The following is a 22,536-nucleotide window of genomic DNA, read 5'->3' on the forward strand; positions in this document are numbered from 1 at the left end:
ACCTGGGCTCCCACTTATCAGCCTCAGTCCTCACAGCGGAACCCAGGCGTCCGGCCCCCCACCCTTCAGGCCAGCGGGCGTGGAGCTGAGGCTTTAGAGCCTCCCAGCCGGGCTTGTTCCTGTCCCATTGTGTATGGGACAGGGGCGGGGCGAGGGCCAGCACTGGAGAGCCCCCTCCCACTGCCCCCTCCTCTCGGTCCCCTCCCTCTTCCTAAGGAAAAGGCCAGGGCTCTGCTGGAGCAGGCAGCAGAGTGGACACACAGTAACATGGGCAACTTGAAGAGCGTGGCCCAGGAGCCCGGGCCACCCTGCGGCCTGGGGCTGGGGCTGGGCCTTGGGCTGTGCGGCAAGCAGGGCCCAGCCACCCCGGCCCCTGAGCCCAGCCGGGCCCCAGCATCCCTACTCCCACCAGCACCAGAACACAGGTAAGGGCCAGGCAGCTAGGAGCAGGTGGGCAACAAGGGTGGTGTCAAGGCCTGAAGCCTGGGGCTGGGAAGGTCTGGAACTTGTAGCTGAGCCGGGAGGGCCAGGTCACAAATGCAAAAGGGCTATTGATGTGCATAGAACAGGACAGTCTGGGAGGCTCAGAAAGGAGACCAGGATCAGAGTCGGCAGGTGAAAGCTGGGAGTAAGGGTGCCAGCTATAGAATCTGGCCAGGGTTTGAATGCTGCTCTGCCGCCAGGAGCTGTTTGACTTTGAGCAAGTTACTTAATCTCTCTGAACCTCCATTTATATAAAACGAGATATGGCAATACTTACTCCATGGGGAAGTAAGTTTCTAGCTCACAGCAAGCCTTCAACAGCAGCGATGATTATTTAGCTGGAGAAGAAAGGAGCTGACAGCAGTGGTTACAGGAGAGTGAGAAAGTGGGGTCTCCCAGAAGAGGGAGAGAGTTGGGCAGGAAACTCAGGCCCTTGGGGTAAGCAGGCTGAGAAGACAGAGCCACCAGGCTTTTTTCCCTTGCTCCAGCCCCCTCGCCTCGTGGCTGTCACCCGAAAACTGGACCATGCAGTTCCCACAAGAGTCCTCCCGGGGGTAGAGGTCCCAGGAGGGAGGAAAGACCCGGAGGCCTGGTGGGGTGCCCGGCCGGGGGCAGGCTGGGGCTGCAGGCAGCTATGCAGGGAAGGCTGAGGGCCAGGGCCCTGCTGCTCAGGCGCACCCTTGGCCTGAGTCCCTCCCTTCCTCCCTGCCGCTGGTGGCTCTGGGAGGAAGTGATAAGGCCTGCGAGGCTTCCCTTCACACATGGGGCTGCTGTCAGGAGGGGTTGTGAGTGCGGAGGGAAATCAGGGCTGAGGAATCCCTGCAGGGCTTCCCTCCACTCAAGCACCAGGCTCTGTCCCCCTCAGGGTAGGGCTTATAGCAGCTTTGCGGGGGGTGGACACCCCATCTCCAGAAGAGGTGAGGTGGGCACTGCAGGTGGGATGCGAACTCAGCCTCGGGTCAGGGGCTCAGGAGCTCAGCACCAGCAGCCCCTGCAGCCCAGGAACCTGGTCTATAAACGGAGGCACAGCTCGCCCCTAGCTCCTAAGGCATGGGGAACGGTAGAAGGCATGCGGCAGGTGGGCTGTGAGATCGCCAGTGCTGTAACAGGGGCCTCCGGGTGACATCTGGGGAGGCTGAAAGGAAACAAACCCTTCCTGATGACCCTATCCCTGGCTCCCAACAGCCCCCCGAGCTCCCCGCTAACCCAGCCCCCAGAGGGGCCCAAGTTCCCTCGTGTGAAGAACTGGGAGGTGGGGAGCATCACCTATGACACCCTCAGCGCCCAGGCGCAGCAGGTAAGGCCGGCATGCCCTGTCCCCATCGTCTCCAGGGAAAGGGTGGGTAAGGCCTGGCCTCAGATGGGGCGGGAGAGGGAAGCTCAACCCGTCTTTGAATTGGTCCCTTGTTTCCAAAAAGAGGAGAGGACTGGGAAGAACCAGAGGAGTTGAGGGACATGCACGGGACTTGGGTGACCCTCAGCCTCCAGCCTTACCCCCAACCCTGGCTCAAACTCTCCCTCATCCCACCCCTGCACCCCTCTCCCCCCTCCCACCCCTGCACCCTTCCTATCCCCCATCCCACCCCTGCACCCCTCCCATCCCACCCCTAAACCCCTCCTCCCTGTCCCCCTCTAAACCCCTCCTCCCTGTCCCCCTCTAAACCCCTCCTCCCTCTCCCCATCCCACCCCTGCACCCTTCCTCCCTCTGCCCCCATCCCATGCCTATACTCCTCCTCCCTCTCCCCCATCACACCCCTGCACCCCTCCTCCCTCTCCCCATCCCATCCCTGCACCCCTCCTCCCTCTGCCCCATCCCACCCCTGCACCCCTCCTCCCTCTGCCCCCATCCCACCCCTAAACCCCACCTCCCTCTTCCCCATCCAGCCCCTGCACCCCTCCTCCCTCTGCTCCCGTCCCACGCCTCCACCCCTCCTCCCTCTGCCCCGTCCCACCCTTGCACCCCTCCTCCCTCTTCCCCCGTCCCCTGCCTGCATTCCTCCTCCCTCTCCCCATCTCACCCCCCCTGCACCCCTCTTCCCTCTCCCACCCCTGGACCCCTCCTCCCTCTCCCCCGTCCCACCCTGCATTCCCTCCCTCTCCAGCGTCCCACCCCTACACCCCTCCTCCCTCTGCTCCATTCCACCCCTGCATCCCCTCCTCCCTCTGCTTCGACCCACCCCTGCACCCCTCCTCCCTCTCCCCGTCCCACCCCTGCATCCCTCCTCCCTCTGCCCCGTCCCACCCCTGCACCCCTCCTGCCTCTCCCCCATCCCACCCCTAAACCCCTCCTCCCTCTCCCCGTCCCATCCCTGCACTCCTACTCCCTCTCCCCCGTCCCATCCCTGCACCCCTCCTCCCTCTGCTCCCGTCCCACCCCTGCACCCCTCCTCCTTCTCCCCATCCCACCTCTGCACCCCTCCTCCCTCTCCCACCCCTGTACCCTTCCTCCTTCTCCCCGTCCCACCCCTGCACTTCTCCTCCCTCTCCCACATCCCACCCCTGCACCCTTCCTCCCTCTCCCCCATCCCACCGCTGCACCCCTCCTCCCTCTCCCCCTGTTCCACCCCTGCACCCCTCCTCCCTGCCCCTGACTCCCATCCCACCCCTGCACCCTGGCCTGTCCTGACCTTTGCACTCCCTCGACCCAGGATGGGCCCTGCACCCCAAGACGCTGCCTGGGCTCCCTGGTATTTCCACGGAAACTACAGGGCCGGCCCTCCCCCGGCCCCCCGGCCCCTGAGCAGCTGCTGAGTCAGGCCCGGGACTTCATCAACCAGTACTACAGCTCCATTAAGAGGTGACAGCTTCCCGGATGCCACAGCCTCCCTTGTCCCACTGAGGCCCCAGAAACCCCGTGACGACCTTCCCATGACCCACTCCCTTCCCAGATCCTAATACCACATGGGCCCCTCCCGCCCTCCCCCAGCGCTTGCACAAAGCCTGGAGGAGGGCGTCCCTGTCCCACACAACTTCCTGCTTGTCCCCTTCCCACCCCTCTCCTCCCCAGGAGCGGCTCCCAGGCCCACGAACAGCGGCTTCAAGAGGTGGAAGCCGAGGTGGCAGCCACAGGCACCTACCAGCTTAGGGAGAGCGAGCTGGTGTTCGGGGCCAAGCAGGCCTGGCGCAACGCTCCCCGCTGCGTGGGCCGGATCCAGTGGGGGAAGCTGCAGGTGCGGCTGGCCAGCGACTGAGAGACCCGGGCGCTACCAAAAGGGGAGCGGGGTGGCGGGGCAGTTCCTAAGGCTTCCCGGGGGCTGGGAGGTCCCAAACAATGGGGGAGATCCTTGCCTGTTCCCTTAGAGACTGGAAAGGTAGGAGGACTGCCCCACCCTCAGCACCCAGGGGAACCTCAGCCCAGTAGTGAAGACCTGGTTATCAGGCCCTATGGTAGTGCCTTGGCTGGAGGAGGGGAAAGAAGTCTAGACCTGCTGCAGGGGTGAGGAAGTCTAGACCTGCTGCGGGGGTGAGGACAGCTGAGCGGAGCTTCCCTGGGCGGTGCTGTCAGTAGCAGGAGCAGCCTCCTGGAAAAGCCCTGGCTGCTGCTTCTCCCCCAAGAGAGAAGGCTTCTCCCGCCAGGCCAGTCCAGTGCAGCCCCTCACCCACACCCACTGCTACCCCAGTTCCCCTGCTTCGGCCCGCACCCTCCCTCACACCCCAGCCCACAGACTCGGGGCTGGCCTTGGTTACTGGAACGCCTGTGACCACAGCACTAAGAGAAGCAAGCTGCCCCATGGGGGACTTGGTCCCATGGCCTTGGCCTCCTTCACCATCACTGGCCGCCAAAGAGTTTGAAATAAAGCCACGTGCCCAGTGAATCCCAAAGGAACCTCAAATAAAATAAAAACAATCCTATCTGACACTTGCCTGACCCTCTAAGTCGTTCAAAGCTTTAGCTCAACTTCGATCCATCTGAGCTGCCATAGTGGACCCCACTCAGAGCTGCATCCCTCCCTTGACCCCAGGTTGGTCCCTGCCACTCCCCTGCCCCTGTCACTGACACACGTTTCCTCCTCCCTCAGGCAGGAGTGGACCTCCCAGCCTCCTCCTGCGGCCTCCACTCAGAATGTCAGGATGAGCAGGGTCCTAGGAGGCCTTTGGTGCAGCCTTCCCTTCCCACCATCCATGTGCTCAAAGAGAATCACCCGTCCTTTCTTGAATGCCATGGATCATGGGGGATTTGCTGCCCACACTCCTAGGCGGCCTCTTAGACATCCGTTGGTGCCTAACCCAAGCATCAGTTTGGCAGAGGCTGAGTCCCTCCTCTGTACTGGATACCAAGTCAGCTTCCGTAGGGATGGGGAGACACCTGGCCCAGGGAGGAGATGAGAAGCAGCCGGGATGGTGCTACATATGTCAGAGAGCAGGGCAGGAAGGGATCAGTGTGGATGCCAATGGTCAGGAGGGTGCCATGGAGTGAACCATGGCCCCTGCCTCCTCACCAGCAGCTCCTCTGGGGCTGATACTCAAGATCCCCTGTCTCTCTCCTCACCCTCCTCTCCCGCTGCCTCGGCTGGCTCAGGTGTTCGATGCCCGGGACTGCAGGTCTGCCCAGGAAATGTTCACCTACATCTGCAACCACATCAAGTATGCCACCAACCGGGGCAACCTTCGGTGAGTGCCCCCCACCACGCCAGGCCCCAGCCTTCTTCCCCAAGGCAGGGAAGGCGGGGCTCTGACCAGCTCTTTCCCCATGCGTGCCAGCTCGGCCATCACAGTGTTCCCGCAGCGCTGCCCTGGCCGAGGAGACTTCCGAATCTGGAACAGCCAGCTGGTGCGCTACGCGGGCTACCGGCAGCAGGACGGCTCTGTGCGGGGGGACCCAGCCAACGTGGAGATCACTGAGGTGGGCACCGAGGGCCACCCATGAGGGTGTCCCCAAGGTGGAGAATGAGGAAACCAGTGGGAGAAGGCTCGGGGGATCCAGGCAGGAAGAGGGGAGCCTCGGTGAGATAAAGGATGAAAAACACCAAAGGAGGGGTGCCTGGGTGGTCACGGAGACCCAGCCAATGAGGTATCCTGGAGATGAAGGCAGGAGACAGTGGATGGAGGGGTCCCTGAGGAGGGCATGAGGCTCAGCCCCAGGCCCCCCTCTGGCCCACTCCCCACAGCTCTGCATTCAGCACGGCTGGACCCCAGGAAACGGTCGCTTCGACGTGCTGCCCCTGCTGCTGCAGGCCCCAGATGAGCCCCCAGAACTCTTCCTTCTGCCCCCCGAGCTGGTCCTTGAGGTGCCCCTGGAGCACCCCACGTGAGCACCAAAGGGATTGACTGGGTGGGATGGAGGGGGCCATCCCTGAGCCTCTCAAGAAGGGCCTGCAAGGGGGTGCTGATCCCACACTCCAACACCCCCAGGCTGGAGTGGTTTGCAGCCCTGGGCCTGCGCTGGTATGCCCTCCCGGCAGTGTCCAACATGCTGCTGGAAATTGGGGGCCTGGAGTTCCCCGCAGCCCCCTTCAGTGGCTGGTACATGAGCACTGAGATCGGCACGAGGAACCTGTGTGACCCTCACCGCTACAACATCCTGGAGGTGAGGTGCGGGGTGGGGCTTGGGCACCGAATGCACCTGTCCAAGGCAGGAGTCTGGCTCTCACTCCATCCCCAAAATGCCAGCCACGGGGACAATCAGAGCAGGTCCAGGGTTGCCTCCTAAATGGGAACTGAGGACAAGCTCTAGAACCACTGAAGCAAAGGGGTAGGGGGTGGCAGGGGTGTGTGTGGGGGTGTGAGTGGGTGAGTGTGAGAGTGTGGGTTTGTGGGGTGTGTAGTGGGTGTGAGACTGTGGGTTTGTAGGGGGGTGTGTGTGGGTGTGTGGGGGTAGGTGGGTGTGGGTTTGTGGGTGTGTATAGGCAGTGACTGTGAGACTGTGGGTTTGTGGGGGTAGGTGACTGTGGGTTTGTGGGGTGTGTAGGGGTGAATGTGTGTGGGTTTGTAGGGGTAGGCGAGTGTGGGTTTGTGGGGTGTGTAGGGGCGAGTGTGAGAGTGTGGGTGTGTGGGTGTGAGTGTGGATGTGTGTAGGCGGTGAGTGTGAAATTGTGGGTTTGTGGGGGTGGGTGGGTGTGGGTGTGTGGGTGTGTGGGTGGGTGTGGGTGTGAGTGGGTGGGTGAGGGGGGCACGGGGATGGGTGTGAACATGTAGTTGTTCTTTCAGGCATAGGACCCATAGCTCTAGAGCTTTCATCAGATTCTCAAAGGGGACCTTGACTCGGAAAAGGTTAAGACCCATTTTAGAGATGAGAAATTAAAGCCTGGGGCTGAGGAGCGACTGGCCCAAAGTCCCTCTCTGCTCTGAGGTGCCTTCGCAGGCAAAAACCTGAACCAGCCCCCTAGACAGCCAGGCCTCCCAATGGACACCACCCACCTCACTCCTTCCAGCCATGCACGGGAAACAGAGATAGTCTCCCCACCCCACCCCCATGATCACCTCTGTCCCTACCGATGCCACACACCCTTCTGCCCCAGGATGTGGCTGTCTGCATGGACCTGGATACCCGGACAACCTCGTCCCTGTGGAAAGACAAGGCAGCAGTGGAAATCAACGTGGCCGTGCTGCACAGTTACCAGGTACACAGGCCCAGACTGGCCAGGAAGGCAAAGGGTTTGCGTATGGGGGCAGCAGGGGCGGGGGAAGGAGGAGAGGCAGCCATTTAGAAACTAGGGCAGGATTTGGACAGGCAGAAGAAGTTCCATAGTCCCAGTGCCATGGCGCACACTGGCCTGAGGTTCGGGGACAGGGCAGGTACTATTCCAGGAGCTGTCATCTGGTGGCTTACTGTGTGCCAGGGACCTTGCTGTTTACTGCATGCCCAGTCATGCTGATTCTCAGGGCATATTGGGTATTGCAGTTTGTGGGACCCACTGGATCCTGGAAACAAATACCAGGATCAAGGGCACACCAGGAGTTGTAGTTTGAGGAAGCCGGGGCCTGCTGAGAATTTCTGTGGGCTATTTGGTTTGGGGACCAGGCATGCAGATGCTGGAGATTAGAGCTGCTGTTGCATGTTGAACCTGCAGCATGACCACGCATGATGTGGTTTGGGGTGAGGGTGACATTGTGGTTTGAGGAGACACAGGGTGTGTTAGATATGGGGTAATCGAGGGCACATGTGGTTTGGGGTGACCGGAGTGGTGGAGGAAGAATGGGCAAGGTCTATGGGTCTGGTTTGAGCCTCTCCCCCTCTCTCTCCCTTCCAGCTGGCCAAAGTCACCATCGTGGACCACCACGCCGCCACGGCCTCTTTCATGAAGCACCTGGAAAATGAGCAGAAGGCCAGAGGGGGCTGCCCTGCAGACTGGGCCTGGATCGTGCCCCCCATCTCGGGCAGCCTCACTCCTGTTTTCCATCAGGAGATGGTCAACTATTTCCTGTCCCCAGCCTTCCGCTACCAGGTGCCCACCCTAACTGGCTCCGCCAGCCTGGGCCCAGCTCTAATTCTAAGCAGTCCCTGGGGACCTCTAACCTTTCCTTTTCTTTACCTCCCCTCCCAACCCCATCATCTCTCTGCAGCCAGACCCCTGGAAGGGGAGTGCCACCAAGGGCACTGGCATCACCAGGAAGAAGACCTTTAAAGAAGTGGCCAAGTGGGTCCCCTGGGGGCCCCGCTCTCCGCCACACACCCTGGGGGCCCCACTCTCCCCCACACACCCTGGGGGACCCTGCCCCAGCAGTGTTCTGGGCCTACCACTCAGTATCCCAAAACCCTGTTGTGAGGGGGTTGGACCCTTGCCTGGGGAGGCCCTGCCTCTGTGCACCTGGGACACCCTCACACCTTCCTCTCCCGCAGCGCCGTGAAGATCTCCGCCTCGCTCATGGGCACGGTGATGGCAAAGCGAGTGAAGGCGACAATCCTGTATGGCTCCGAGACCGGCCGGGCCCAGAGCTACGCACAGCAGCTGGGGAGACTCTTCCGGAAGGCTTTTGATCCCCGGGTAGGGCTGAGCCCAGGGGAGCAGGGAGCTAGAAAGAGGGGGCTCTATCAGCATCTTCAGGGGTGCCCTGGAAGACAGGAAGTGTTACAAGTCAGGACTCATGAGGAACCCGGAACCACAGGTGTTCAGAGATCAAGTTGGGGCCTGAATCTTGCACTGCCAGGGAGGCCAGAGTGAGGAGGGCAGGGCCTCCGGGGGCCACAGCACCCAGGACATCTGTCTTCCCACCCACAGGTCCTGTGTATGGATGAGTATGACGTGGTGTCCCTCGAACACGAGACGCTGGTGCTGGTGGTAACCAGCACATTTGGGAATGGGGATCCCCCGGAGAATGGAGAGGTGAGAACTTCCAGGAAAGGGGCTGCTGGGAATGAGGAGAGACTCAGAATTGGAGTGACTGGGCAGGAACCTCTGCCCAACACACACACACACACACACACACACACACACACACACACACACACACACACACACACACACACACACACACACACACACACACACACACACACACACACACACACACACACACACGGCAGGATGGAAAGGGAGATGCTAAGAGACCCCTGGAGCCTGAAACCCCACACAAGCTACACTCCCAGCCCACCCATGTGGCTGCCTCCCTGCAAGCACATTTTCTTAACTGCATCCCCAAGTCATTTCCATTATCAGTGCAAGTTTTTAATACAAGGAAGGCACATCCTGGCTGACCAAGAGGTTAGACTGTGCTCGGGCACTGACAAGAAAAACAGCAATACGTCACTGAGGGTGGCTTCTAGGATGCGGGTAATGTTTCTTAATGGGATACTGGTTACACAGGTGTGTTCAGTTTGTAAAAATACACAGAGCTGTACATTGACAACATGTACAACACTATTCCAGCATTTTATTTTATTTTCTTTGTTTTATTTATTTTGAGAACCTATTTATGTTGCCCAGGCTGGCCTTGAACTCCTAGCCTCAAGAGATCCTCCTGCCGCAGGCTCCTTTTTCAAAAGAAGAAATTGAGCGCTGTTTAGATGCCAACATAGATTAAATAACTTCACTTTTTAAAAAGAAACACAAAGCTAGAGTACCATCATTGAATTCCTTCTCTTGCAAGCTTAGGTATCTCTGAGGTGCCCCAGGCTAGGCTCATTTCTGAGTCTTACCTGCTCCAGCTTCTACGTGTTAAAGGCCTTATTAGCACTAAGTACTTCCTCAGTACTCTTTTCTCTTTTTTCCTTTGAGACAGGGTCTCACTTTGTGGCCCAGGCTGGAGTGCAGTAGTACAATCACAGCTCACTGCAGCCTCAACCTCCTAGACTCAAGCAATCCTCCCACTTCAACCTCCCAAGTAGTTGGGACCACAGGTGCATGCCATGATGCCTAGCTAATTTTTGTATTTTTTACAGAGATGGGGTTTCGCCATGTTGCCCAGGCTGGTCTCTAACTTCTGGGTTCAAGCAATCCACCTGCCTCGGCCTCCCAAAGTGCTGGGATTAGAGACGTGAGCCACTGCACCTGGCCCTCAGTATCTTAAGCAAGTTTGAATCTCGTGAAACCCTTTTTGCTGCCTTAGTGTCCATTTCAGCCCTCATTCTGACCTACCTTTTAAAGAAAAATAGCACCAGCAATTGACTTTTTTTTAGCATAAAGGTGTATAGACACCCATATAACCTACAGCCTTCACAAGGCATAGCACATTTTCATCACCCTGAAAAGTTCCCTCATCAGTTCCTCACGTGAATCCCTTCCCAGTCTGTCTCCCTGCCGGAAGTGTCTGTCACCACAGATTAGTTTCACCTGCTCTAGAACGGCACCTAGATGGAAGCACGCGGTGTTGCGGCGTCTCCTGCTCAGGCTGTTTTTGAGACGCACCCGTGTTGCTGCGTGACTCAGTATTTCACTCATTCTGCTGCTGAGTGCCGTTCATTGTGTGAATATCCCCAGTTTGTTTACCCATTCTCTTGTTGGTGACACTTGGGCTGTTTCCAGGTCGGGGCTATTATGAATAAATCTGTTATGAACATTCTTGTACCCGGCTTTTGTGGGCTTATGTTTTTATTTCTCTTGGGTAAATACCTAGGAGTAGAATTGGTAGGTCATAGGGTAGATGCATGTTTAATCTTTCACTTTTTTAAAAAATAAAACTGCCAGGCCAGGCGCGGTGGCTCACGCCTGTGATCCCAGCACTTTGGGAGGCCCAGGTGGGTAGATCACTTGAGGTCAGAAGCTCAAGACCAGCCTGGCCAACATGGCAAAACCCTGTCTCTACTAAAAATACAAAAATTAGCTGGGTATGGTGGCGCACGCCTACAGTCCTAGCTACTCAGGAGGCTAGGCAGGAGAATTGCTTGAACCTGGGAGGTGGAGGTTGCAGTGAGCCGAGATCACGCCACTGCACTCCAGCCTGGGTGACAGAGCAAGAATTCTACTCAAAATAAAATACAAATAAATTAAACTGCCCTTTAATATCTGTGCAGTTCAATGTATGTTAATTTTATCCCAAATTTTTAACAAATCTAGGAATACAGCTCACAGAAAATGGGGTATATTCACTAAAAATAAGGAATATTTATAGCAAATTTGTTTGTAATACCCCACACTGGAAACAATTCAAATGACCATCGACAAATACTGATAAATTGTGGCATATTCAAGTGCCATATCACACTAAGTGTGAACGAAACACAACCACACACAACAGTGCAGGTGAATCTCAAAAAATGTGAAGAGAAAAAAAAGCCAGACCAAAGAATACATACTGTACTACAGGGTTCACTTTATATAAAGTTCAGAAACAGGCAGAACTAATCCACGGAGTTAGAAATTAGGAGAAGAGTTAGTCACTGGGATGGGGGTGGCAGTGACAGGAAGAAGGCACGAAGTTGGCTTCTAGGATGTGGGTAATGTTTGTTTGTTTGTTTGTTTTTGAGCTGGAGTGCAATGGCGTGATCTCGGCTCACTGCAACCTCCGCCTCCCCGGTTCAAGCGATTCTCCTGCCTCAGCCTCCCGAGTAGCTGGGATTACAGGTGCCTGCCACCATGGCCAGCTAATTTTTGTATTTTTAGTAGAGACGGGGTTTCACCATGTTGGCCAGGCTGGTCTTGAATCCCTGACCTCAGGTGATCCACCCGCCTCAGCCTCCCAAAGTGCTGGGATTACAGGCGTGAGCCGCCACGCCCAGCCACGGGTAATGGCTGGTTTCTCGATGGGATGCTGGTTGCACAGGTGTGTTCAGTTTGTGAAAACATACAGAGTTGTACATTTACAACACGTGTGCACCTCTGGACTTGTGTTGCACGTTGACAAAACATTCAAAAATGAAATTCAAATCGTTCTTGCTAACTCTGGCGCACTTGGGAACCAGCACCCAGAGGCATCTGCAGCTGAGCACCAGATGCAGTTCCTTCCAGCTTCCTTCCCCCTGGGAGGTCCGCTTGATGCCGCGTCTTCATGGCAGTACAAACAGGGCCGTGGTCTTCTGAGGAGGGCGACCTGCACAATGTCTGCTAGTGACCAGGACACTGCTGAAGGAACTGAGAGTTTGTCCACCCATGAAATCCACTAACACAGGAAAGATTTGCTCTAGCCATTGTTAGCCAGGAGTGAGGAAAGAGCTGTGCCCTCCCCTGCAGCTGCGAGGACGATCTGCCTGCCCCAACAAGTGGGGATTCAGCAACTCCACTTCTAAGGATTACCCAGCTGAAGCATTTAAAAGTGGGAGCAAGGCACACGTACAAGGGCGTTTGAGGGAGCACCTGTTCCCAGACCACCGAGCTGCCCTTCAGTCTCAGTGAAGTACAATGTAGCCACTAAAAAGACTGAGGTCATGTTTTGGAAAGTCCAGGCAGGAGGATCGCTTGAGCCCAGGAGTTCAAGGCCAGACTGAACAACACAGTGAGACTCCATCTCTTCAGAAAATTTAAAAATTAACCACGAGTAGTGGCACGCACCTGTAGATCCAGCTACTAGGAAAGCAGAAAAATCCCTTAAGCCCAGGAGTTTGAGGTTACAGTGAATGATGATGGAGCCACTGCACCCCAGCCTGGGCAACAGAACAAGACCCATGTCTAAAAACAATACTACTACTTACGTCAATATTGTTGTATTGACCTGGAGGGATGTCTGCAATAAATTATTGATTAAAACCAAGGAAGTACAGTATGGTGCCACTTTTACTTAAAAAAAAAAACTATAAATATGCACATGCACGTAAGTTCAAGGAAAAAGGGCTGGAAGGTTAACACCTGTCAATGGCGCATATGCCCGGAGGGAAGATGGGGTGGTCTTTGTCTTATCACTTTACACATTTCTGTAATGTCGTTTTTCAAAAACATCAGATCGCTTTTGAAATTTTCAAAACAAATAAAAATTAAGTTACAAATCAATAATAATGAGGATCAGCTGGTACAGTTTTAAACTTCTATGTAGTTTGAAATGAAACAAAACTAACCCTGATGCAAACACTCCCCTCGCCAGAGCTTTGCAGCTGCCCTGATGGAGATGTCCGGCCCCTACAACAGCTCCCCTCGGCCGGAACAGCACAAGTGAGTTGGGTGAGAGTTTGGGGGAGCTGGGGGAGCTGACGCATTTGGAGACACAAACAGAAAGGGGGTCTGAAAAGCTCTCCCTCTGTGCCTCAAGTCGTTTTCCCACCAAAAGCCAGGGCTCCAGGATGCCCTCCGTTCCAGGCTGGAATGGCAGTCCAGACCTGCCTGCTTCTGAGAGCCGGGACAGTCCTGAGGTCTTCAGAGAGGGGGGTGTGGTGTGGCAGAGCCCCAGGCTCGGAACCCCAGGGATGCTGGCCCTCAGCCCCTCCCAAGGGCAGGGCCTTTCCTGTCCCAGAGGCAGAGACCCTGAAGCTGTCCCTGGGGCTGGGGCTGGGCCTAGGCTGTATCCCCAGGGCCCTGTGACAACCTTGTCTTTGTCCTCTCTTGCCAGGAGTTATAAGATCCGCTTCAACAGCATCTCCTGCTCAGACCCACTGGTGTCCTCTTGGCGGCGGAAGAGGAAGGAGTCCAGTAACACAGACAGTGCAGGGGCCCTGGGCACCCTCAGGTCAGGGCCTCACCAAGAGGGGTGCAACGGGTGGGCAAGCTGCCTGGGCAAACGTGGCCTGTGAAGGGAGCTCCAGTGACGACCCCTGCACCCCAGGTTCTGTGTGTTCGGGCTCGGCTCCCGAGCATACCCCCACTTCTGCGCCTTTGCTCGTGCGGTGGACACACGGCTGGAGGAACTGGGCGGGGAGCGGCTGCTGCAGCTGGGCCAGGGCGACGAGCTGTGCGGCCAGGAGGAGGCCTTCCGAGGCTGGGCCCAGGCTGCCTTCCAGGTGAGCCCAGCCCAGCCCCTGCTCTGACTCCTCCCACCTGGGATGCCTCCTCCTACCTCTGCCCTGATTCTGTTTGGTTCTTTGGTCCCTTCCTGTTCCCTCCAAAATCCACCCTCATCTCTCCATGGCATAGCCAGCTCTTCTGGGTCAGGGGCAGAGGATGACATGGCCCTGCCGACCACAGGGGGTGCCTAGCCCAGGCAGAAGTGCAGCCGAAAGAGCAGACAGGGCCCTGGCAGGAGGGAGCTTCAGCCAGGCACAGGTTGGGCCTCACAAGTGGGCACACAAAGGGAGGGGGTGCAGGGCAGGGCAGGGGACCCCACCCAGGATGGGCAGGATGGAGGGAGAAGGAAGGGACGGAGAGAAGGTCAGACAGAGGCAAGGGCTGAAGCTGAGGCCAGCACAGAAGCCACAGGAAGTCAGAGGCCAGACAGCCCGGGGCGGTGCCTGCACCGCAGAACTGGTCCCGGGCCAGGCAAGCAAGCACAGGGAGAGGTGGATCCCTGGGGGCTGTGGCTTTTTAAGCCTGGGCTTCCTCAGGGGCAGTGCTGCCTGTCTGGGGATCATGTCTGCAGTTGACAAGGGCTCGGTCTCCCCAGTGCCACACTGTTCAGGGCAGTGCTGCTGTCCCGGGGCCCAGGCTGGAGCTCAGCAGATTTGCCTTGATTGGAGGAGGAGGGCATCCTAGGAGGAGAGGCAGGGGGGGCTACCTCAGGGACGGGGAGGTCAGGCTGCAGAAACCCATAGGCCCTGATTGGGAAGAAGGGAACGAAAAAGAAGAGTTAAAGAATTTAAACAAAAAGAGCCATTGCGGCGGGATGAGACCACATCGTCAGGTTTTGGGAATAGGACTTTAGAGGCGTAGGATCCATTACAGCATCACCGAACCAGAAGCAGGAAGGCTGAGCTAAGCAGAGCAGCAGCAGTGGAGATAGGAAGGAAGGGAGGGAGGGGGCCGAGGAAGGAAGGAAGAGATATAAGACTTCACACGCACCACAAAAGAATGATTGACGGGACTTGGTGATATGAGGCTCAGCCAATCACGGGTGAGCCCTGGATTTCAAGCCTGGGACTGGCCCAGCAGTTTTCCAGCTGTGTGCCTGACCAGGAGTAGACGGGATCCACACCCTCCCAGGGATCTGCCCCGTGGGGTCCCCTCTGCCGCCCGAATTGTGCGTCCCTTCCCAGGAGCACTTACTATCTGCACGCACTTTGTGGAAAGCTAAGGGCTTTACATAAAGTATCTCATTTAATCTTCACCAGAACACAATGAGGTGTAAAGATGGGGAAACTGAGGCATGTCACTGTAAGTACGGGATTCGGAATTTGAATGCAGGTCTGAACACACACACGCCTTCACAGAGCTACCGTGTGCCAAGCACTATGCTTCTCGGATCACGGGATTAACACGCACCAGATAAGGAACGATGCACCAATCAGGACGCGCAGAGAAAGAGCCAGCCGGGTCCCTGGGCCCAGCGGCCAATCCATGAAATGGGCTGGCGGAAAAGGTGCTGTCGTTGGCGCCGGCCTCAGCCACTGGGGCTGCCAACCCCCCAGGAGCAAGACGCAGTGAAGCCGCCCAGGCGCCTCACTAGGGCGACCCCTGGTGGCGGGAGGTCCTCAGCCCTCACTGGCCTGTCCCGCAGGCCGCATGTGAGACCTTCTGTGTGGGAGAGGATGCCAAGGCTGCCGCGCGAGACATCTTCAGCCCCAAACGGAGCTGGAAGCGCCAGAGGTACCGGCTGAGCGCCCAGGCCGAGGGCCTGCAGTTGCTGCCAGGTGGGCCCTGCCCTCACCCTAACCCGGCTAGTTCTCTGAGGCCCCCACACCCCGGGACTAAAGCACTCTGGGGCCAGGCCCTGCTGCCTAGCTCAGGCTGCCTCATTTGCCCCTCCCCGCCCCCAGGTCTGATCCACGTGCACAGGCGCAAGATGTTCCAGGCTACAATCCGCTCAGTGGAAAACCTGCAAAGCAGCAAGTCCACGTGAGGGCGACGGCTTTACCGCCCCCCCACCCCTGTCCTGAACACCCTGACCCTGGACCCTCCTCCTCCCACATTCTCCCGCCCCCACCCCTCTCTGACTCCCCATAAGTGCCCCTCTCCCCACCCCCAGGAGGGCCACCATCCTGGTGCGCCTGGACACCGGAGGCCAGGAGGGGCTGCAGTACCAGCCGGGGGACCACATAGGTGTCTGCCCACCCAACCGGCCCGGCCTTGTGGAGGCGCTGCTGAGCCGCGTGGAGGACCCGCCGGCGCCCACTGAGCCCGTGGCAGTAGAGCAGCTGGAGAAGGGCAGCCCTGGTGAGGGGCAGCCTGGGATGCAACAGGGCACACCAGCCCCATGCCCAGCCCCACCCCCGGCCCCAGGCCTCCAGGAGCTCAGGACCCGACCCAGGGGGTGGCCACCTCCTCCACAGCTCAGCAGGCAGGCTCAGAGCTGGCTGTGCTGCCCACTGCCGGGCTGGCCTTGTTGCTGGACCATCCCCACACCCTCAAATGTACCCCCACCAAAAGGCTGTCCCCTCCCTCTGGGCTCCTCTTCAAGGCTCCCCTAGCAATCTAGCTTGCTCTGGAGCTGGCACTGGGGCTATTTGCTGCCACATCGATGCCTGGGTTTTATTTAAAATAAGGGGGTGGAGTCAGAGGCAGAGGAGCCCAGACCAACCCAGTCCGGCCAGGGGCCCCCAAACAATACACTGAGGCTACCTAGACAGGCCGACCCCGCTGCTCAAGGGCAGGCTCTCTAACAGTCACCAAAACACAAACATCAGCCCAGGTACTGCAGTCCTGCTGGGCCCTGTCCTCAGAGCTCCCTGTGTACTATCCCCAGGTGGCCCTCCCCCCGGCTGGGTGCGGGACCCCCGGCTGCCCCCGTGCACGCTGCGCCAGGCTCTCACCTTCTTCCTGGACATCACCTCCCCACCCAGCCCTCAGCTCTTGCGGCTGCTCAGCACCTTGGCAGAAGAGCCCAGGGAACAGCAGGAGCTGGAGGCCCTCAGCCAGGTTGGGGGCCACCCCAATGAGGCACAGGGGCTAGAGAGACGGGATGAGCTGGGGGGGACCCAGTGGCAGGAAACCCCCATGCAAAGTCCCCCCTGGACTTTCTTCTCCTGGCCGACATGCACTGGTGCTTTAAGACCCAGCTCCTCAGGGAGGAATTCATGGCTGGATTCTCCAGGTCTTAGAGAAAGCTCTATTGGCCTGAACTGAGCAGGGAGAAACCCTAAAGAGGCTCAGTGGGGGAGGGGTCAAGAAGGGAGGTTACTAGGAAGGGCTATGGGGCCTCCAACCCACTGCATCCTGCCCCGCCAGGATCCCCGACGCTACGAGGAGTGGAAGTGGTTCCGCTGCCCCACACTGCTGGAGGTGCTGGAGCAGTTCCCGTCGGTGGCACTGCCTGCCCCACTGCTCCTCACCCAGCTGCCTCTGCTCCAGCCCCGGTACTACTCAGTCAGCTCGGCACCCAGCACCCACCCAGGAGAGATCCACCTCACTGTAGCTGTGCTGGCATACAGGACTCAGGGTGAGGCAACGAGCAGGAGCAGGCCTGGCCACAGCAGGGGTGGGACCGGCCCCTTCTGGCCCCTCACCAGCCTCTCCTTCCCACCCCCAGATGGACTGGGCCCCCTGCACTATGGAGTCTGCTCCACGTGGCTAAGCCAGCTCAAGCCCGGAGACCCTGTGCCCTGCTTCATCCGGGGGTAAGTGAGATGGAGGACTTGGTGGGGAGCTGCCCAGGGTCAGGGTGGCAGCTTTGGTGAGGAGTGTCACTGGTGAGGGGTGTCACTGGAAACAGGAAGGAGCTCTGTAACATGTCAAGGGTGTGGTGTCATTAGGTCACTTCAGAACTCTGGCTAAGCTTTGGCTCTCTCATTCATTTAGACTCAGAGTTCTGCCCTGAAACTATAGCTCCCAGAGCCAGAGCTGGGATCAAACCGGCTGGCCCTGTGGCTTTCTGAAAGCTTCTGTGTTCCTATGTTCCTGGGCTGTCTGATGTTGGGCAGCATGGCACCTGGGAACTACAGTCACTAAATCCTCACTCAATCCAGGGAGAACTACTAGTTAGGGTTAAGACCACCCTTGGCCTTAGCGTCACCAAGGACTCAAAGAAGGTGAAGGTTTTGTTTTTTTTTTCCCCCAGAGATGGAGTCTTGCTCTGTCACCCAGGCTGGAGTGCAGTGGTACGATCTCGGCTCACTGCAACCTCCGCCTCCCGGGTTCAAGAGATTCTCCTATGGCATGAACCTGGGAGGTGGAGCTTGCAGTGAGCCGAGATTGTGCCACTGCACTCCAGCCTGGGCGACAGAGCCAGACTCTGTCTCAAAAAAAAAAAAAAAAAAAAAAAAAGAGATTCTCCTGTCTCAGCCTCCTGAGTAGCTGGGATTACAGGCACCCACCACCACGCCCAGCTAATTTTTGTATTTTTAGTAGAGACGGTGTTTCACTATGTTGGCCAGGCTGGTCTCGAGCTCCTGACCTCACGATCCTCCCACCTCCGCCTCCCAAAGTCTTGGGATTACAGGTGTGAGCCACTGCACCTGGACCGAGGGTGAAGGATTTTAAGAGACCCTTCCTTCATGCTGTGTCCAGAAGTCTTGCCCGCTCTCGCAGCCAGGAACCAAAAGTCCTGGTAGGACTGAGAACAGTTCCTAGGCTGCCATCAGCTGGGCCTGGTGACTCAAATCCACCCAGGTGGCTAAACTACAAATAAACCGTACCCATCTACTGAACATAAACTAAATACCACTATTAAGGATACTTAAAATAAACACACTTAGTGAACCCATTATGAACTGAAAGTGTCTTTCACCCTTCCCACGTTTTCTAAATCCCCTGAGTCATCTAAGTATTCTTCAATCCAAAATGAACTATATTTCCTTTGGTGCAATCTCCAGAAACCACAGATCCAAGGAGTTTCAGCAAGTAGAGTTTTTTGTTGTTGTTGTTGTTGTTTTTTAATTTTTTTTTGAGATGGGAAGAGCTTGGGTCCTCCTTGCTCCACCCACCCTGCATGGTGAGAATGGTGGGGCAGGAAAGGCAAAGGGGACCTGATGGAGTGTCTCTCCTGCCAGGGCTCCTTCCTTCCGGCTGCCACCCGATCCCAGCTTGCCCTGCATCCTGGTGGGCCCAGGCACTGGCATTGCCCCCTTCCGGGGATTCTGGCAGGAGCGGCTGCATGACATTGAGAGCAAAGGTGAGGCTGGGGACTAAAGGACTGCCTGAAGGGAGTCACACAATCTAGGGACAGAGGGGTGGGGCTGGAAGGCAGGAAATAGGAAAGAGAGGGCAGGAAACAAAGGCCACAAAGCTGAAAAGATGCTCATGAGACCAAGGGGAGGGCAGGTACCAAAGGCAAGGGCTGGGCCCTGAGTGTCTGGCTTCCTGGTGCCTGGTACATAGTAGGTGTTGACTGTATTAAGGACAAAGGAAAATAGAATTTTCGAAGGGATTAGGGCTAAGACTCAAAGAAGAACTGCCCAAGGTGGATTCTTGACTGTGCCAGAGCTGACCGAGGTCTGTCCAAGACCTAAGGATGCTACAAGGTGTTCATATTGAGCATGGGGTGCCCAGGGTGGTCTGTCAATCAAAAGAAGAGGGCTGTGACTGGGAGGAGAGTTAAAAGTATGGGAGAATATGAAGTGGGAGCAGGGAAGGGGACTGCGATGTCACACAATGCAAAGGGCATGGAATTCTGAGTCCGAAGCCGCGCATTCTAGCGCAGCTCCACCAGGGGCCACCACCTCACCCGCGCTTCCCTTCCCTCTGTAAATCAGGGCTGTGCAGGGTCTCTGTGAAAGCATTCTGCACTCTCTTAGAGATGAAACAGCCAAAGTAATGGTGGCTTCAGCCCAAAACGCTGGGCTGCCAGGCTGGGCGACGGTGGCCTGTGGGGAGGCCCCACTAGCACTGTGCCCCGGAGAAGAGCCTTCCCAAGCGTGGGGTTGCTTGCAGGGCTGCAGCCCACTCCCATGACTTTGGTGTTCGGCTGCCGATGCTCCCAACTTGACCATCTCTACCGCGACGAGGTGCAGAACGCCCAGCAGCGCGGGGTGTTTGGCCGAGTCCTCACCGCCTTCTCCCGGGAACCTGACAACCCCAAGGTGTGAGACCCTGAGGGCGCAATGGTAACCTGAAGATAGGGAGAGAGGGGAGGACTCGCGCTCTCCAGCGGGGCACACCAACCATGGCCCTCCCGTGGCCTCCCACGACCACTCAGCCACCCCTGCACACTCTGGCCCATCCTTGTGCCCCGGCCCCTCTAGGCCCGCCTCCTCCCGCCCCCGCCCCGCCCCTTTGGCTCTGCCCCTGTTGACACCGCCCCAGGGCAAGCAGGCCCCACCAGGCCCGCTCCGGAGACTTTCACGTCCAGGGCCAGCCAGCAGCCCCGGGCTGCGCCCCCGCGCCCACCCCCACCAGGGCCCGCCCTAATCCCGCCGCCCCGCAGACCTACGTGCAGGACATCCTGAGGACGGAGCTGGCTGCGGAGGTGCACCGCGTGCTGTGCCTCGAGCGGGGCCACATGTTTGTCTGCGGCGATGTCACCATGGCAACCAACGTCCTGCAGACCGTGCAGCGCATCCTGGCGACGGAGGGCGACATGGAGCTGGACGAGGCCGGCGACGTCATCGGCGTGCTGCGGGTGCGGAGGGGCGGGCCGGGCCTGAGCGTGCGGGGTTCCTGCTAAGGTCTCCGAGTCGGGTTCTGATCCACTGCGCTCTTTTCCTACAGGATCAGCAACGCTACCACGAAGACATTTTCGGGCTCACGCTGCGCACCCAGGAGGTGACAAGCCGCATACGCACCCAGAGCTTTTCCTTGCAGGAGCGTCAGTTGCGGGGCGCAGTGCCCTGGGCGTTCGACCCTCCCGGCTCAGACACCAACAGCCCCTGAGAGCCGCCTGGCTTTCCCTTCCAGTTCCGGGAGAGCGGCTGCCCGACTCAGGTCCGCCCGACCAGGATCAGCCCCGCTCCTCCCCTCTTGAGGTGGTGCCTTCTCACACCTGTCCAGAGGCTGCAAGGATTCAGCATTATTCCTCCAGGAAGGAGCAAAACGCCTCTTTTGCCTCTCTAGGCCTGTTGCCTCGGGCCTGGGTCCGCCTAAATCTGGAAGGCCCCTCCCAGCAGCGGTACCCCAGGGCCTACTGCTACCCCCTTCCTGTTTCTTAGGCGAATGTTAGATTCCTCTTGCCTCTCTCAGGAGTATCTTACCTGTAAAGTCTAATCTCTAAATCAAGTATTTATTATTGAAGATTTACCGTAAGAGACTGTGCCAGATGTTAGGAGAACTACTAAAGTGCCTACCCCAGCTCATGTGGATTACAGTTTTTTGTTTTTTTTTTGAAACGGAGTCTCCCTCTGCCGCCCGGGCTGGAATGCAGTGACGTGATCTCAGCTTACTGCAACCTCCACCCCACAAGTTCAAGTGATTCTCCTGCCTCAGCCTCCCAAGTAGTTGGGATTACAGGTGCCTGCCACCGCGCCCGGCTAGGTTTTGTATTTTTAGTAAAGACGGGGTTTCACCATCTTGGCCAGGCTGGTCTTGAACTCCTGACCTCGTGATCCACCCGCCTCAGCCTCCCAAAGTGCTGGGATTACAGGTGTGAGCCACTGCACCCGGCGTGGATTACAATTATAAAATGACAAGATTTCTGTTTTAACCTGTGCAGTTGTGGGTATGTGGTGGGGAAAGGGGTCATTCTTTTGACAGAGTCCTACACACCACTTGACCCTGCACTCTGAAAACATGGTTTCCAGCCTGTCTGGGCTGCTCCCCCGTGCAGTTCTCAGGCTCGTGATCAAGAAGGCAGGTGCAGCACTCAGCTGCCAGGAGTGGGGCCTGCCAGAAACAAGAGTCACAGAGATGTGCAACAGCCATGAGCAAGCTTTACTGCTTATTTCATACAGGATGGGGAGCCACACCCACTTCCTGAGACATCACACCCGTACTGAAGTCCAAAAACATCATTCCTCCCGTCTTTCCACTGACAAGTCCCCATCCCCTACAAGCCCCAAGGAACCTGAAAGTGCTGCTGGCAGCCGCCAGCATGACGAATCCACAGCCTTAAAGCCCACCTGCCTCACTGTCACCCTTCCATTTAGCTCGGCCTCATCCTTGACCTCTGTCCCCCACCTTGAGGAAACTCAAGGACTTCTTCCCAGGCAGCCGCTCCAGGACACATTCCAGTTGGGGGTGTCTCCCCTTATCCCCTCCGGGTGGAGACCATCTCTAAGACTTGTTTCCAGATGCCATCAGCATCTCCTCTCCTTTCCTACCTTTTCTCTGTTCTCAGGGCGAGTTCCTCACTGACTCCCAGGTCCTGCCCAACTAAAGCACCTGGGCCTGTCATCTATGGGGTCTCTAACAATGACTCCTTGTGTTTTTCTACTCCACCCTCCAATCTCCTGTGGCTGCCGAAGCCGGGGTACCTGTGGGAGGAGACGGCTCTTGGCAAGCAGTCCAGGGGTCTAGATTCCAGAGATGACCACCTCCCATCACCCCAAATTCCCACCACTGCTCCCATCGCTTCAAGTCTGACTCCAAACCAACTACCTATGCCGTCCTTTCTCCCTCCCCTCACAGGAGGCAATACTGACCCTGAGGAGTCGTCTCAGTCAGTGCAAGAGGCCCGGTCAGGCTCCTTCTGGGTGTCTGTGGTCACCTGAAACCCTCCGGGGAACAGATTCCGGGCCTTCTGGGTTCCCCACTGTTGTCTGGGGCTAGAGGCAGGACTGGAGCCTGGTGAAAAAGGCCATCAGCTGGGCAGTTCCATGATGCCCAGTGTCCACCAGGCTCTGTCCCCTGCAGGCC

At 57.7% G+C, this 22,536-nt stretch overlaps 2 protein-coding genes across 7 annotated transcripts in view; one reads left to right on the forward strand and one right to left on the reverse strand.

Moving 5' to 3' along the window:
* Positions 1 to 21,042, forward strand: NOS3 (nitric oxide synthase 3). Of its 5 annotated transcripts, XM_031013283.3 has the most exons (26): positions 53 to 425; positions 1,669 to 1,780; positions 3,133 to 3,281; positions 3,492 to 3,654; positions 5,004 to 5,095; positions 5,186 to 5,327; positions 5,593 to 5,732; positions 5,837 to 6,011; positions 6,943 to 7,044; positions 7,675 to 7,869; positions 7,988 to 8,061; positions 8,265 to 8,409; positions 8,644 to 8,748; positions 12,875 to 12,942; positions 13,337 to 13,453; positions 13,550 to 13,724; positions 15,374 to 15,506; positions 15,633 to 15,711; positions 15,842 to 16,029; positions 16,559 to 16,731; positions 17,041 to 17,251; positions 17,342 to 17,429; positions 18,801 to 18,922; positions 19,681 to 19,829; positions 20,174 to 20,368; positions 20,458 to 21,042. In XM_031013283.3, exons 1-26 carry the CDS (start codon positions 268 to 270, stop codon positions 20,617 to 20,619), a joined length of 3,612 nt encoding a protein of 1,203 aa, XP_030869143.1. In that variant the 5' UTR covers positions 53 to 267; the 3' UTR covers positions 20,620 to 21,042. The 5 variants fall into 5 exon arrangements, with proteins under 5 accessions (XP_030869144.1, XP_055248378.1, XP_055248379.1 ...); XM_055392402.2 differs by lacking the exons at positions 15,633 to 15,711; positions 15,842 to 16,029; positions 16,559 to 16,731; ... (4 more) ...; positions 20,174 to 20,368; positions 20,458 to 21,042 and having other exon boundaries at positions 4 to 425; positions 15,087 to 15,491; XM_031013284.3 differs by lacking the exons at positions 12,875 to 12,942; positions 13,337 to 13,453; positions 13,550 to 13,724; ... (8 more) ...; positions 20,174 to 20,368; positions 20,458 to 21,042 and adding an exon at positions 9,644 to 10,694 and having other exon boundaries at positions 1 to 425.
* ATG9B (autophagy related 9B) overlaps positions 18,640 to 22,536 on the reverse strand; it is a 12,315-nt gene continuing 8,418 nt past the window's right edge. The window contains exons 13-15 of one of the 2 annotated variants that reach the window (XM_019031075.4): positions 22,323 to 22,464; positions 20,180 to 22,154; positions 18,640 to 19,858 (exon numbers count right to left, since the gene is read on the reverse strand). In XM_019031075.4, coding sequence (XP_018886620.1) covers positions 22,337 to 22,464 — 128 coding nt within the window. In that variant the 3' untranslated portion in view covers positions 18,640 to 19,858; positions 20,180 to 22,154; positions 22,323 to 22,336. Of the gene's footprint in view, positions 19,859 to 20,175; positions 22,155 to 22,322; positions 22,465 to 22,536 lie in introns of both variants that reach the window. The other variant, XM_063708859.1, reaches the window with a different exon arrangement.

This window comes from Gorilla gorilla, chromosome 6 (genome assembly GCF_029281585.2).
Source record: "Gorilla gorilla gorilla isolate KB3781 chromosome 6, NHGRI_mGorGor1-v2.1_pri, whole genome shotgun sequence".
Classification (NCBI taxonomy): Eukaryota; Metazoa; Chordata; class Mammalia; order Primates; family Hominidae; genus Gorilla; species Gorilla gorilla.